Source organism: Podarcis melisellensis (genome assembly GCF_964234715.1).
Source record: "Podarcis melisellensis genome assembly, chromosome: 4".
Lineage (NCBI taxonomy): Eukaryota > Metazoa > Chordata > Lepidosauria > Squamata > Lacertidae > Podarcis > Podarcis melisellensis.
Genome location: NC_138531.1, coordinates 82,196,547 through 82,212,197, shown reverse-complemented (window position 1 = coordinate 82,212,197; position 15,651 = coordinate 82,196,547). Strand labels below are relative to the sequence as shown.

General features: G+C 42.8%; 1 protein-coding gene and 1 long non-coding RNA gene across 8 annotated transcripts in view; one reads left to right on the top strand and one right to left on the bottom strand.

The window, feature by feature from the left end:
- Positions 1–6,288, top strand: part of ZC3H12C (zinc finger CCCH-type containing 12C) — a 50,966-nt gene extending 44,678 nt beyond the window's left edge. For all 7 annotated transcript variants that reach the window (XM_081909701.1, XM_081909695.1, XM_081909697.1 and 4 more), the window contains one exon: positions 444–6,288. In XM_081909701.1, coding sequence (XP_081765827.1) covers positions 444–1,840 — 1,397 coding nt within the window. In that variant the 3' untranslated portion in view covers positions 1,841–6,288. The remainder of the gene's footprint in view (positions 1–443) is intronic.
- A 2,593-nt stretch (positions 6,289–8,881) lies between these two features.
- LOC309369421 lies at positions 8,882–12,920 on the bottom strand. Its single transcript, XR_014168116.1, has 2 exons — positions 12,831–12,920; positions 8,882–12,219 (listed from the first exon to the last, which is right to left on the bottom strand). It is a non-coding gene; the product is annotated as an uncharacterized lncRNA (long non-coding RNA).
- Between the last annotated feature and the right edge of the window lie 2,731 nt (positions 12,921–15,651).

Genomic DNA, 15,651 nt, shown 5'->3' with positions numbered 1-15,651 from the left:
GTTCACAAAACCATTGTGATCATGAGCGTATAATATTCCCCAGACCTAAATTTAAATCCCTGCCTGATGAAGACAGCATGAGTTCCTCATTTTGAAAATGAGAGAATAATAGTAGCCTGCAATATATTGGCTACATAGAAATCAGAATGATAAACAGCAAACAGACCAGCATATGCTTTATTGTGCTGCTGTGAAATTGTGTACATGTGTGTATAAACATACACACACACACACACACACACACACACTATGTTCAGCTGGTATTACTGATGCCACATCTTATCTAACTGCAGAACGTTTAACTATCCTGAAAGCATCCTTGACCTGTGATTCAGTGTTTTTTTCAGTCCCTTTTGTCTTCATGCTGGTGTAGAATCACATTATCTCTTTCTCCCCCCCCCTCCCCCTTCGCTCACTTAAATCTCCAAATGACAAATTTGCAGGGAAGAAATGCACTTATGGACACAAATGCAAATACTACCATCCGGAAAGAGGAAATCAGCCTCAGAGGTCAGTAGCGGACGAGCTTCGCGCCATGTCCAGGAGCACAGCTGCCAAAGCTGCTAGCGAAGGAGGTCTGGTGAAGAGCAACAGCGTCCCTTGCAGCACTAAGATAGATAGCACTTCGGATCTCAAGCGAGCCACTCCAAAGAGGCAGTCGGATCCTAGCATAAGGACTCAGGTCTACCAAGACTTGGAGGAAAAGCTTCCCACCAAAAACAAGTTGGAAACCAGGTCTGTACCTTCCCTAGTTAGTATACCGAACTCTGCTGCTGCAAAACCCCAAAGTACTGCACCTTTGAGCAACGGCCTTCCCTCCGGAGTTCATTTCTCACCTCAGGATCAAAGAGCGCAGGGGGCGTATCCTCCAGTGTTGATGGCAACCAAAAACCACGGAACGCCAATGCCTTACGAGCAGTATCCCAAATGTGACTCCCCTGTGGACGCCGGCTACTACTCCATGCTGAACGCATACTCCAACCTAAGCATCTCTGGCCCGCGAAGTCCCGAAAGGCGTTTCTCTTTGGACACCGACTACAGGATTAGCTCGGTAGCTTCCGACTGCAGCAGCGAAGGGAGCACCAGCTGCGGCAGTAGCGATTCCTACATGGGCTACAGCGACCGGTCCTACGTCAGCTCTCCCGACCCCCAGCTGGAAGAGAACTTGAAGTGCCAGCACATGCACCCCCACGGCCACCTGAGCTCGCAGCCCTTCCTGCAGGGCTACCACGAGACGCTGACCAGGGTGCAGAGCTACGGTCACGAAGAACCAAAGCACCACCACAAATCTCCGCTTCCCTACATGGCGGTCCACCTCCAGCATCCCGCCGTCGGCGCTCGGTCCAGTTGCCCCGGCGATTACCCGGCTCCCCAGAGCTCGCCCCGCTCCAAGGGCAGGCACCTGGGGAGAGCCCTCGTGTCCACCCGAGTAGACAGCATATCGGACTCGCGTCTGTACGATAATTCCCCACTGAGGCAACGGAAAACGTACTCCGGCCAGGACGGACTCGGCAGCTGGGACAGGCAAGCCTACGGGGTTGAGGCGTACGGCTACCGCCAAACTTACTCCTTGCCCACCAATCCCAGCCAGCCGTGTTATGAGCAGTTTGCCTTCCAAAGCTTGCCTGAGCAGCAGGATCAGCCTTGGCGGATCCCTTACTGCGGGATCCCCCCGGACCCGCCGCGGTACCAGGATAACCGAGAGAAGGTCTACATCAACCTGTGCAACATTTTCCCTCCCGATCTTGTGAGAATTGTCATGAAAAGGAACCCTCACATGACGGACGCTCAGCAACTCGCTGCTGCCATTTTGGTGGAGAAATCTCAGCTCGGTTATTGAGGACATGAGGGTGATGCATCTTTGCGGTGTCTTAATAGTTCCGTTTCAGCTGTAACGCTGAGGGAGGTTTGCTACAATAGCATGTGTGATCTCCTTCTCAGCAAGGAGGTTATATAGTAATCCATTTATGTGAAATAACTGTGCCATGGAATCTGTATGTGCAACCCCGTGCATTGGAAATGACAGGTTTTAATTTAAATTCTCACTTGGATTTTATTTTTTATTTTTGAAGAATATTTCATGACTGGATAAGAATCTTTCCAGTTTAATATATTATTATATCTGTGGTCTCTTAATACGTTTCTTTGGTGCATCGGGGGGTTTTATATGCAGCACTTTTTATAACGTCGTTACGTGTTTATTAAATTAATGGGTGTTTTTGTCCTTCAGAGTGCAAAAAAAGTTTTCTTAAAAAAAAAAGCTGCAGAAAACTAAAGAGGATTTTATGCACCCAGCAAATGGTTTTTTCCCCAAGCTAAGCTTACTATGAACTTTTTAAAAATTGCAATTAAGTTATTTTATTGTGTGATCTTTTTGCTATAATCATTTTATTTATAGAAAACAAAGGTCTTTTACAGCACTGACTATTTTTTTAAACAAGTTTTGAGTTACCAGTTTTAATGTTGAAATGGGTAACAGTGTATTATTAGTACTTTATAGTATGGCACTTTTTTGTTGGTTTTTGGTTTTAAGTGACATTATTTGTTTATCACTGTTAATTTTTGGTGCACGCAAAAGCAATCACTGATGGAGAAATCTGCCATGATTAATTTATTATGTAGAAGGCAAAAGCCTTAGATGCAGATTTTGAAGATGTTGCGCTCATCCGACTCACACTGTCTAGAATTAGGCTACCAATAAGTTTAGGCAACTTATCCACACTTTTATGAGTCAGAAACTGAAATTTGTTTTTGTCGTGTCTCTTGCTCCTCTAATTAATACGCAGGTATACTGGACAAAATGTGTGGGTTTTTTTCATACCTGTTTTTAAATGAAACTAATTGTTCTCAATGCAATTTTTTTTTGTATATAAGATACTGTGTATTTTTCATGCTATTTATCAAGGCTGGCCTGAGAAGGTTTTATGTTGTGTTGACAATATGCAACATTTTTTTATAAACTGCACTATAGTATAATATAGCATTGTAACTGAGAACAGTCCATCCTTTTTGTAAAATACTGTAGATGTTCTCAAAGTTAGTTTGTCTGGCCTGCTGTATTGTGCAGGCATGGCTCTTTCTGCAAAGAACATAGATTTAGAAGCAGACAGAACCGTCTCTTCTAGTATTAGTAAGGGAGATTTCTGGTTTTTAAGTCGTGGGTTCTGCTAGCTCTTCTAAAATGTAATCTTGCATAGATAGAATAGTACTAGATCTTGCAGGCAGTAACTTATACATAGTGAGCGTAATCTTACACACTAGGATTCCCTGCAGAGTGACCTAATGTGATGTTTCCCTACTTTAGCCTTCAGCAACCTGGCTCCTTCCAGATGTTTTGTACTTCCAGCCCCAGCCAGCACGTCCAAAACATCTGGAAGGCGCCATCTTTGCAAAGGGCTGCTCTAGTTTATCATCTTATTTCTGATAAACCAGGTGCACAGCTGCAACTTGAAGACCCTGTAGAACCAGAAAGTTACCTTTTACTGTTGATACAAATTGTATCTTTAACTATGATAATTATTTTGATTTATAGATCTAACTTTAAAAAAAAAGGAAAAGGAAAAACCACGCACAAATGTGTAAAGATAATTTTAGACTTTGGGCAACATTTTATTCCTTATTTAAATGAGAGGGAAAAACCCCTGTAGATTTCAAATCCTAAACAGTCATATAGGCAATTAGTTGGGTTCTTATTGTAAACAATATTCTCTCTCCCCCACCCACCTATTTAAATATACCTCTTCTTCTTCTTCTTCTTCTTCTTCTTCTTCTTCTTCTTCTTCTTCTTCTTCTTCTCCTTCTCCTTCTCCTTCTCCTTCTCCTTCTCCTTCTCCTTCTCCTTCTCCTTCTCCTTCTCCTTCTCCTCCTCTTAAACCACGTTGAATGAGATCATATATAAAAAAATAATGATAAAATGCTGCCTGAAAAGAATATCCAAGCACCTTTTGAATAGGAAAACATTTTTCACTACTCGTGCAACACCGTGTGTTGCAAGAAGTAGGATTTTGGTATACAGTAAATGCTCCTGCAAAGCATTGTGCTTATAGATGTATCCAATAATCTGAACCATGTTCAGCTACTTTAATTCAGGAACTGTTCTTCTACACAGCTTTCACTGTTGACTAGTGAGACAGGATCTCAGTTCTGTCAATTCAGCTGCCCTCCTCTGGGTACTGTCTTAACACTCCCTCTGTCTCCCCTTGGGGAGAACTTCTTGCCCTGTCTGTTTTCTTTCTTCTCGGCTTCACTGTTTCTTGTCTATACGGAATGTGTTTTAAATGGAGAGGGTTGTACGCTGCATACCTCTTCCTGCGTAAGCCCTCCATTAAACGAATGTGGTTTGCATCAAAGCAGGTCTCGTTCATCGCAGTGGGCTTCCGGTGGACAGTTTCCACATGCAATTTGTGTGTTGTTTATAGCTTATACTGTAACCTTGAACTTGTATTGACTTTCTATATTCCTTCTGAAGTATCGGTGGCTTCCTGACCCAGTGTCTGCAGAATGCAGAACTCCTGTCTTCTGGAATGGCACAATTTCGTATTTATTGTTGGCCGGCTTACCGTATTTTACATGTTTATGTCTGACTGCGTCGTGGAGCCTGATCCTGCACTGTACACTACAATGTGAAGTGAGCGTCTTCCGTGAATGTGTGATGCTTGTGACTTTTGCTGGGCTAAAGATCCCAGAACTCCTGGAAGCATCTTCCTTCAGTGTTGATATCTGGTCTTTTGTTATTGTGGCCTTCCTTGGGCTCCATTAAAAGCTAGTGTAAAAAAACAAAAACACACTGTTTTCTGCTGCAAGAACTTTGCATGTGTGCTTTTTTACCTTACAAGGAGCTCCCAGGCTTTGAAGGACTCAACGCTCCTGTCCTCCGTATGCCTTTTCCCTGAAAGCAAATGGTTGGCCAGGTAGATCCACAGCTGTGCCATCTCTGAAGCGGATACTTAACTGTCTCCATCGATTTGACTATGACTGGTAGCAAGCTTTTCTGGATTCAGAAACTTCTTATCTGCTTCTCCAGGGAGCAGCATGTTGTTTTGCACACACCAAAAGAACAGGAGTCATTGGGCAGCTCTTGCCAGCAGGCAGCAGCATGGCTGCTTTGCATTTTAACCACATTTCTTTATGCACACCACCTCCTGTGAACCTTGGCTCTTCTAAGTTGCTCTCTTTCTCCTTTGACGTTCCAAAACTCGGGACCCGCTGCTGCCACCCCCCCTCCTCCCGGGATGGCTTTCTGTAGAATATATATGGTAAAAGTTTGCAGCAACCGTAGGACAACATGGAAAAGGGAAATGCTAGGAAGATGTCAGGTTTGTTTTATGCCAATTTATTGATGCAACTTTTGGGTTGGATCCAAATTTGCACACCAAGTGTAAGTGAAAAAGCATGTCTACTCGTATATGGTGGAAGGGACAAAATTGGCAGAGGCATTTTGTTCTTTGGGGAAGGCGTCTTCATGGGACGGTGATGGAACTGGAAAGCAAGCAGAGCACCCATGTGCAGAGGGTGTTATAACTGTGAAGTTAAAATATGTGATATATGATCTTAGGAGGTCAAATACCTGCTTTGTTTTAATTTATTGCAACATACAGACATTGGTGCGCTCAGTTCCAACTTTGAAATTTGAGCTGAGTTTTATGCCATTGTTATCATCACTATTGTTTGGAAGTACTTAACAGAAGGGATGGAAAATTTACCTGGAAACATTTCAGGGTTTTGGATTTATGGGCAAAATCATATGTGTGCATGTATGTAATTATACAGTGTACTTATATCATGCTCAACCACATAGAAGCCCCTTTTAGATCTACATATGATGGCAAGGTTAAACTCCTTGCCATTTTGTGCATGCATCTCATTAACATGTTTGGAACTTCTGGCTTTTTTTTTTTTAACCTTCTAATATGACTCCAAAGTTACGAGAGTTTAACTCCGTTAGGTTTTGCGTGTGCGTGTTTAGCAAATTCTGACATTATGAATAGGTCCGTGGGCTTCATTTCTGAAAGCGGAGCTCTTCACTTTCCAGTCCTGCTGTCCTCTCCCAGTCTAAAAGACAGTAGTTTGTTTTTTTCAGAAGAAATGAGAATATACACTCTGTGAATTTTCAAAATAAGGGGGTTTGTAGCATCTTTGGAGACTCTGGCAATTTCTGCAGCATCCATGATTACACCTCCTGGTGAGTCAGCAGGTTTAAATCCTTCCCAAGTCTCTTCTGAGAGACAACGCAAAGGTTGTATGTGTTATATTGCATTTTAAGTGTAAATTAAAATGGAACGTGATTAAGGACTCATTCCTTGTGTGCCTTTATTCTGCCTTTTATTTAAATTTCCCCCTTCCTACCATTTCTTTCACCTCCTGCTGTTTCTCTGTCTTTATGGCTTTTGCTGTTTTTAGACTTTTCATTCCTCTGTTTTCCTTTTCAGTCTTTCCACATTCTTTTTTCCTGCCTCTTAGTGCCTGCTTCCCGTAAGGATTTGACTTTCTTTTTGCCCCGCATCCATCCTCTCTTGGGAGATCTTTCTGCCCCTTTGCGTCTCAAATAGAGTATTCGCTGCTTTTCCCCAAGCCAACCACTGCTGTGGCCTCTGAACCCGACATCTTCCTAGAGAAGATACAGTTTAAGTTTTTGAAAATATCTGGATAAATCTGAGTGGATATTTCTTAGTAGTATTGGAATGGTAACTATCCAGTATGTTAATCGGATTGTTCATCTGTATTTTAAAAATAGCTTGGGAGAATATTTATTTTGATATATTGCGTATATTTATTTGGGAAATTTATTGATCCTAACATTTTGAGGGAGAATAATAGAACTTGATCTTCTGTTTTAAAATTGGGGGAAGAGTAGAAAGGAAGTACATATTTTAATAGACGGTTTTAAAACAAACCTTTTTGGCCATACATCTTAAAAGGGTTAAAATCCAAAAAGTGATTTGCATTTTTCATGCTTTGTAAATGACAGAAATGTTCATGAGTTCACACACACACACACACACACACACACACACACACACACACACCTTATTCTGAGTGCAGATTGATCTGCATTCATCAGTTCTAAATGGAACTTTGCTTGATAATAGAGCTTTAATTAGACTTGAAACATTGTCGTTCAAAATTATGGAATTGCACTACTGAGGTGTTGATAACTCGAGACCTTTGGATTTTAACCAACATTTACTGGACTTTCAGAGGCATGTGATATTTATCAGAATTCCTTCACAATTATCAACAGTATTCACATTTGGGGCATTGGCTATAGCGTGCGCTTATGGGAGAACATTTTGTGACCTTAGGAATGTACATGTTGTGTGCCTGTGGGGGGGGGGGGAATAATGTTTAGAAGAAAGCCCAACAAAGTTCTCCAAGATTACAAAATAACAGCCTTCGAACTTACTGAAGTTTTGTACTTGTACAGCTTTAAAATACTTAATTATTTGGTATAGCAGTAGTTAGAATTTTCTTTCCATCTACTTGTATTCCTAGTTGGATGGGCATTTTGCAATTATCCTGGAGCTAAATGTAAGGAATTGCTTCTGGTGGTGATGAGATGTTTTAGTTACAAGTGTTCTTAAGGGGGGGGTTGGGTGGGGGTCATCGTCATTGTCGTCCCTGCATATTCCCTTCAATTTGAACTGGTGGGATCTTGTCTATTTGGAAACTCATATCTGTAAAAAAAAAAAAAGAGGATCAAACATGTCTATGAAAAGTTTGGTGCAGCAATTGTGTACTCTTCACTGGCTGTTCTTAAGCTGTGGCTATTCACATCAAATAAAGCAGTACATGGGCATTACAAAAATAAATAAAGCATGTACATGGATTCTATTCTTGGACAAAAAAGCATGTATATGGATTCTACAAAAAATATAAAAAATTATTAGGTTCCCCCTCCCTTCATGGTTAGACTCTTATTTTATACTGATGCTTTCTCCAGAACAGCATGAAATCGTAAGAACTGTTTGCTTGAGTTGTCTCAAGGAAATTCCACAGAGCTAAAAGGATTTTGAACACTTTGCATGATATTAGTAGAAATCTGGATCATTTTAAGGTCAAATTCTTTGACACTTTCACTCAGTGTCTCCCCACCCCACCCCTTCCTTAGGAGCAAAAAGTATATCCTGGCATTTCAAATGAGAGGTGAACCATGCAGTAGGAGATCCTATAAGAGCACCTTAGGCTAGAGAGATCACTTTTTCATTCCTGTGTGCTGCTGTCATATATGAAGTGCACTATATCATGGACTCATTGTGTGACCTTGGAGCAAGCTATGCCTTTTCTTCAGCAAGGGTGAGGAATCTGAGGCCCAGTGGCCTCAGGATTCTCCCTACATCCTCTGCAGCCTTGCTCCTTAACACACACACACCGCCGGCCACCCAGTGTTTTTGTGTGGCTTGAATATGTTCTAGAACTGTGGTTGTGCCTCTGACTTGCCTGAAGGATGCCGAGGTATTTTTACTGGAGGAAACAAAGCTGAAAACAAATGATTCACTACCTAGAGAGATTGGCAGGCCAGAGATTTCTGCTCAAAAAGCCATTTCAATCTGTACGCTGCTGCACCGCTCTGGCTCTCATGTAATTGTACTCCTTCGCGTAGGGGCAGACCATTCACAAGCAGAGGCCCAAAGTGAATGTTACAAGCTGAGTCATCTCCTTGCTTCTTGTCGCTTGCTGAGGTTCGGACAATTATACACAGCAAGGTTTCCAGCAACTGCGTAACAGGAATGGGTCACGTGGGGCCTTCTCAATGTTGATGAACGAACCCCACATCCCTGGCTAGGACCGGTGGGAGTTGGGGCACAACATCTGAAGGGCTGTAGGTTTCCCACTCCTGGCACAACAGCTACAGATAAGAATTAAAGTCACCAAGCAGGCACACAAGCATCAAAGATGCATTTATTCAAGTACATAGGTAGAGACAATTTGCATTATATGCATATAATGCCCATTTGAGCGATAGTGAGGAGGGGAATCAATCGGCTGTAGCACCTTAAGAGGAAGATTCACTTGCCTGTGACAAATTATGTTGATTTAGGTTTTTATATGCCATCAAGGCTTAATATAAAATGTGTAAAAATGAATAATGTAAAGGCAAGAGAAACAGCAGTTACTTTTACATTTCTGATTCTGCCAGGGTTCATGCAGAGAATATTTAAAAGATCCCACTTTTAAAGAACAGCTTGCCATCTGCTATATTGATTTCCATTGTAGCTGCATAGTAAACAAAGGTTCTGATTCTTCGGCCTTTGAGGAAATAGTCACAGCCATATTTTGGGGGGGAAACATGCCCCCGATCCAACGCTTAGGGAAAAACCCAGTTATGAGAACTGAACCAAGAGATCTCCAAAGCATGAGTTGCTCTCCATCAAGAAAGTTGACATATACTTTGCACCTCTTGTGTGTTTAAAGGATTGTAAACTTTCCCAAATAACAGAAGCACAGAGGCAGGCCTGGATAGACCTCCAGTTCTTCTGCTGTTCCTGAATAAGTTTCTATCCTAAGGGTTGCAAGAGATCGTACTTTTGTAACCTGCACAAAGACACAGAAGAAGCAAATTAAATAAGGAAACAGAAAAGAGCCACACCCACCACATTTATATCTGCAGAAGCGCCTAGAATGAAAAGAGATGGGTTGTTTCCAAAAGAAGTTCAAAATTTGCTTTTCAAAAGAAGTGTGAAGAAGTTTAGACTCTGAGGCCTATCTGGCAACAGTGGCAACTTGGCATGCACTTGGGCGTCCCGTTGAAATCAAGAGGGTGTCAGGGCTCATAAATGGACACTGCGTTCCAGCTAAAATGTGCATTGACTTGGCATGCAGCCAAACATCAGCAATACTACTAACAATAAAAGCGTGACTTTTGGAAGGCTCTCCTACGCTTTGCCTAGGCTAGTGAGCGCAAGGAGCTACCATAAGCCCTGCTCGCATGTTCAAAGGATGCACCGGCTTCACCTCTAACCTTTGTGAGTTGAATCCAAAGGTCTCAAAGGGGATTCTTCAAGCATTCAGGAAAATGCACTTAGAAGCCTCCCGAAGATCAGGGCCCCAGTGATGCAGAAAACTCTGTTGCAGAGAGGAGTTCAAACACGCTCAAAGACCAATCACTTTGACCTCAATGTGCAACAGTTGGCAGCAGAGCCAGTGGGGATTTGGGGGTGGGGTGGGCACTTACAGCCCTGGACCCCCTCCAAAAGTTTTGGGAAAACCTGAATAGGGTGCTGTGCTAGCATACATACCAACAGTTGACTATCCTTGCCAAATATTTAAAGTGCCTCGAAGGTTAGCTAGCAGTTTGGTATGCTGACAGTGGTTATTCGGGGTATTTTCCAGTTTTCAAAACCCCTTTTTTTAAAAGGCAGAACACAGATTGTACCTCGAACCTTATAAATGCAACAAAAACACTGATCAAGCTATGGACAGGCAAAAAGCTAAATATGACACAGTCTTGGAAATACCCACTGGTAAGTTTTGAGGCCTTCCATAACTATTCTTTTAGTACTCACCCTTTTGTTTTCCACTTTCCTTATTGCCTAAAAAAAAGTTCAGTTTGACAATCGGATCATTGTTGACTCTGCCCCGTTTCTCAAAAGCTCTGCTGTTTCTGTTGATGGCAGCCATTGGCTGGTAAAGGGGCACCAAGATAAACCAGCTTCTGGTGCTAGTTCATGACATCAGCACCCTATCAGTCATACCAATGTACTGATCACTATGCCCTGTCCAGAGCTCCATTTTGCCTGCACAACATCTCTTGGACACAGCTCTATAAGAATACGTCTGCTTTCCTAAAGGCCCTATGAAAAGTGATTTTAAAATGGCATTTTGAAGAGCCCCCTCTCTTAACGCTAGTATCCTGGCACGTGGAAGCAACACATTGGAGACCTCCTGAATGTGAAAAGGATTTTTCCTCCTTAGTGGTGGGGCTGAATATCTGCTGGTTATCGTTTGCTGCGTTTCCTCTTAAACACTGTAGCAGCTGTATGGAAACACTGCTAGCACAAAAGGTGGACTGTGCATACTTTAATAGGTGGAAAGCATGGTTATATTTATATTACGCATAGAGAGGTGCATATTGCAGCTTCACTTTAATGTCTCTCTCCTGAAAGACCTACTATATGTTGAGGGCTTAAAACCGATGTAATGGATGCCGAGTGTTGCAACAAGGCATCCTGTGGACTGAAAAGCAGGTGCGTCTCTGTACGATGGCAAAAAAAAAGAAGACAAATGATGCATGGGGTGGGCATCATTATGGAGATAGAAGGGGTGCACTGGAGACAAAGCCGAGCCCTGCTGCTTTCAATAAGGCAAGGGGCTTTGTGAAAGCACATCCACACTGCAAGAAATGGCCCCCAAGGGAAAACAGAACAGAGGTCCAACACAGAACTGGCAGGACTGAAAATGGAGTGGGATGTATGCTTTGCCCACAGGTTATTTTGCATATCCAGCAAAGCAACTACAAGTAACCAACTGCACACACCAGGCAAAACAGAAAATCAGCGTTGTTTTATGAAGGAATCATTTTATTTCACCTCTTGTCTTCTCCTGGTAATGAATTGACATCGCCCGCCCTCTTTTTTTGCTTCCCCCTGGGAATAGTGGGAGAATTCATCTTTATATTTTGAGGTGGAAAAGTCACATTAACAGTAGGAAAGAGCCTGGTGGATTCAGAATATTTATTCCGCCCAAAGAAAGGGCTTCTGAAACTCAGAACATAAAATATGCATTGGACGTTTCTTCAGCCTTACCTTGATTCTATTTCGGCGAGGAAAGGGGGAGGCGGAGAACATGCATCTTATCCCATTAGGTGGAAAACGTGTGTGAAATGCAGTGCATGGTTGAGGAGCCAGGATCTGAACAACGAAAACCTACACACAACAGTCCACAATGATAAACAAATACATTGCACAAAGGGCCATAGAAATGTATGCATGCCTGTTTTGTATGTGTAGTGATTTTCTGTTTGAAGATGGTCTGTGGAAAATCTAGTCTAGTGCTACAACCTCCTTCATCATCATCATCATCATCATCCTCAGCCTCATTTATTTCTTCTCTCTTGTCCAATGACTGAGCCAAATAGCTGCCTTGCTACTGCTGGCCACCAGCCGGGGGCCTGGCAGTGAACTACAATGAATCCAAGATGAGTCTCAGCTATAAAAGCCAATGCCTTGGCTAGCTCAATGATCAGTGCAGGACAGCCAAATGGGTGCTTGTTCTGCAAACAAGCTGTGATGGCCTGGGATTCGGATTCGGATGCTGAACCTGAAGAATCCCAGTCTGCACAGGATTCCCCACCTCCAGAACCAGCTGAGCCGGGGCAGGGGCTTGAGCCTGAAGGGTCCTCACCTGTGCTGGATCCTCAGGTGCAGGCACCAGCTGAGTCTGCTCTGGCTCCTGAGGTGATGGAGGACCCATTGCCTGCAGGTGCTCCACTCTCAGCCCCGTCAGAGGAAGCGGAGGTTGCCTTTGGGTCGGGTAACCCTCCAGCCTCTCCTGAGCTGCAGAGGCTCAGGGCAGAGAGGAGGAGGGAACTAAGTTCCCGCAGGAGGAGTGCTCGCCTCCTGGCCAGGAGAGGCGAGTCACCTGAGGTTCGGGGCCGCCCTGTGCCTAGGGGCAGATAAAAGCCAGCCAGCCCCAGTCCTAAGTTGTGGGAGCAACATCGTTGGTTGCCAGTTCCTGCCTGAACCCTGTCCTGCTTTTCTGCCAGAGCTCCTGACCTCACCCGACTCCCTGCCCTGCACCCAGCTCCAGCTTTTATGGACTGCCTCCATATTGCACCTTCGACCTTGGACTGGACTTGGACCTCGCCGCTCGGTTAGCCCACGGGACCAGGGCACAAGCAAGGGGGGCGGGGTGGGACTGGAGCAGCCTTAGGGAACTTCCCAGTATTCAGCTTTACATCCTGTGCTCCCCTTGCATCTCCTAGGCAGTGGAAAAGTTCTATTTTGGAGTCCTCCTGCACACTACCTGGGGAACAGAATCAAGTCACAACTATGGTGAACGGCTTTAATTTGTGCACTCGGACTGCAAGGACTTGAGAATTGTTGATGTATTACAAAACAGACGAGCATGAGACAGGACACGGATCAGTGACAGAGCATCTGCTTTGCATGCAGAAGTTTCCAAGTTCAATCTCCAACTAGGACAGTGCTCTGCAAAGCCAGTGTAGAAAATACTGAACAGGATGGACCAATGGTCAGAGTAAGTAGAAGGCAACTTCCTATGTTCCAGACCGGCTTGCATATATGAAAAGGAAAAAATATTTTGGGCATTCTTGATTTCTCAAATTACATAGCTTAAAAAAACACACGAACAAGTGAAGTCCCATTTTATATGCAACATTAAGTCAATGATGTTCAAATGAGCTCCCTCTCAAATCTGTGTGTGATGCTAGCAGTGAGATCTTATGCTACTCATGCAACTCCATGTCACATACATGGAGCATACATCAAGGAAAAAACCTCAATTTTTGTCATATGAACACCTGCTGCCTAAATAAGCTCTTCGTCCTCAACAGCAATTCTGTGCCAGTGATTCCTCTTTTTCGAACCTGCAATTACTCTTTTTCCTTGTATCTGTAGTGAGCAGTTAGTGCCCCCTCCCTCCATAGGAGTGTCATTTCTGCTTACATTTTAAATGAATGCCCATTACAAGATTTGTCAGCTGTGTTCCAGACATCCATTCACTAGTCTTAAGCAAATTGTGATATTTTTTTCCAGCAAAACCGAACAATTTTGCTTGGGAAAGATGAGATTAAATAACAACAATGGATCTCAGAAGAATGAACTGTAGTCTCTTTATTGTTAGCCAATGAATGTTATCCAAAATAATAGGTGTTATTAACTGTAGCTTAATTTTACAACACAAAAGATGCTAAGGAGGGGAGGGGGAAGAAGAGGGGAAGCGTGTTGAAAATTCCTTCACCAAGTTATTTTCTTAATGCCTCTGCATCAATATGTGTTTCCTCAACAGTTGGTGACAATCATCACCATCACTTCGTTCACAGTGAAAAACCTCATTACAGGTGTTAATTCCTGGTTGCTTAGAAAAAAGTCACACAGTTTCATATATGGATTAGATCCATTTTAAACTCTAATCTATACATTGTATATTATGAACAGCAAATCTAACTCGTATTTCCCCCCCTTACACTGATAGTCTGGCATTGTCAATGCACGAACACACATTTCAGGGAAGAGCCATACACTGCATTCCATTTGCTATGGCAAAATATTTTGAACACTTTGGACATATAGGTCTCATGATTTGCTGCATGAAAATGTGCAAGGCATCTGCCCAATTTCTCTGACTGCAAGCAAAAGTGCCCAGGGCAAACATTTGAGCATGTGCACAGCTTTTGCACACCCGTGCAAGGAAAATCAGCTACCAGTGTGTCTGTGTTCCTTTCATGATGTCCTCTCTCCAAGATCTCCCTTAAATTTAAGGGTGGGGTGGGGGACAACCCTCAAGAAGGTTTGATAAGGAATCCTTATTAAAGGATATTTAATAAAATGGCAATTTTAATAGGGAAGTGTAAATTTTGAGTGCATAATACCAAAAGGTTAGCTGAACCATCCTCAGGGAAAGCAGGGCTTTCTCCCAACTACAAATTAAAGAGTTATAAAAACGGTGCGTAATTTCATTCATAAACATGGTCCTCAAAAGTCAACATGCCAACTAATCATCCCAAAGAGCATTAGATAAGGGTGATTCAGCAATGGTTCTAAACATACATTCAATATTACCTGACTGTATGCTGAACTTCAGCCTAAATGTTTGTTCATACAACTTATTTGCCCCTGTTCTGCCACAATTCCTGTGACTGGAGTCCCTGAAAAGCCCATATATATATATATATATATATATATATATATATATATATATATATGCAGGTTTTGGGAAAGCATATATATATATATATATATATATATATATATATATATATATATATGCATGCGCAATTCCCTTGCATCTTCAGTTATCAGGGAAGGAACAACCTTGATGTGTAAGTGGGCCCTCAAAGCAAGTACAAGGCAGCATTGTTTTATGCAGACTTCATTAAGAAATGAGCCTCAGAGCAACATTAATTTAGGACAAAGGAACCCAAGACCCAGAAAACATGCTCAAATGTTTCACACCCCCTCAGTGGATCGTATACCAGTTCCAGGTTACATTTTAAAAAATAAAATAAATGGAAGATACATGGTGTAGAATTTTACTCAACAAAAAGGCAGCTGAACACTGTTTGAATACTACAAATCTATGCTGCAATAGAACAAAATATTTAAAGAGTAAAGGCTCCTAGATTTGTGTAGTGTTTAGCTATGCAGAAACCTAGCATAATGCAGTTTGCGCTTCTATATGGTGTTTGAAAGACCAGTCATCATGCATATCGTAGTGAGGTAGGCTATTGTCCCCTCCATGGGACTGATGTTTTCATATGCTCCCTTGCCAGAAAGGTCCAGGTTTCCCACATTGCAATTCATATGACAGCTAACAAAATGCAAGGGAAGGAGAACCCAGAGCAGGGGTGGGGACCTGAGCCCTCCAGATGTTATTGAACTAAGCAGCTCCCATGCTTTCCTAGCCATGCTTGCTGGGGCTGATGGGAGTTGTAGTTCATCTGGAGGGCCAAAGGTTACCTATCCCTGCCTTAAA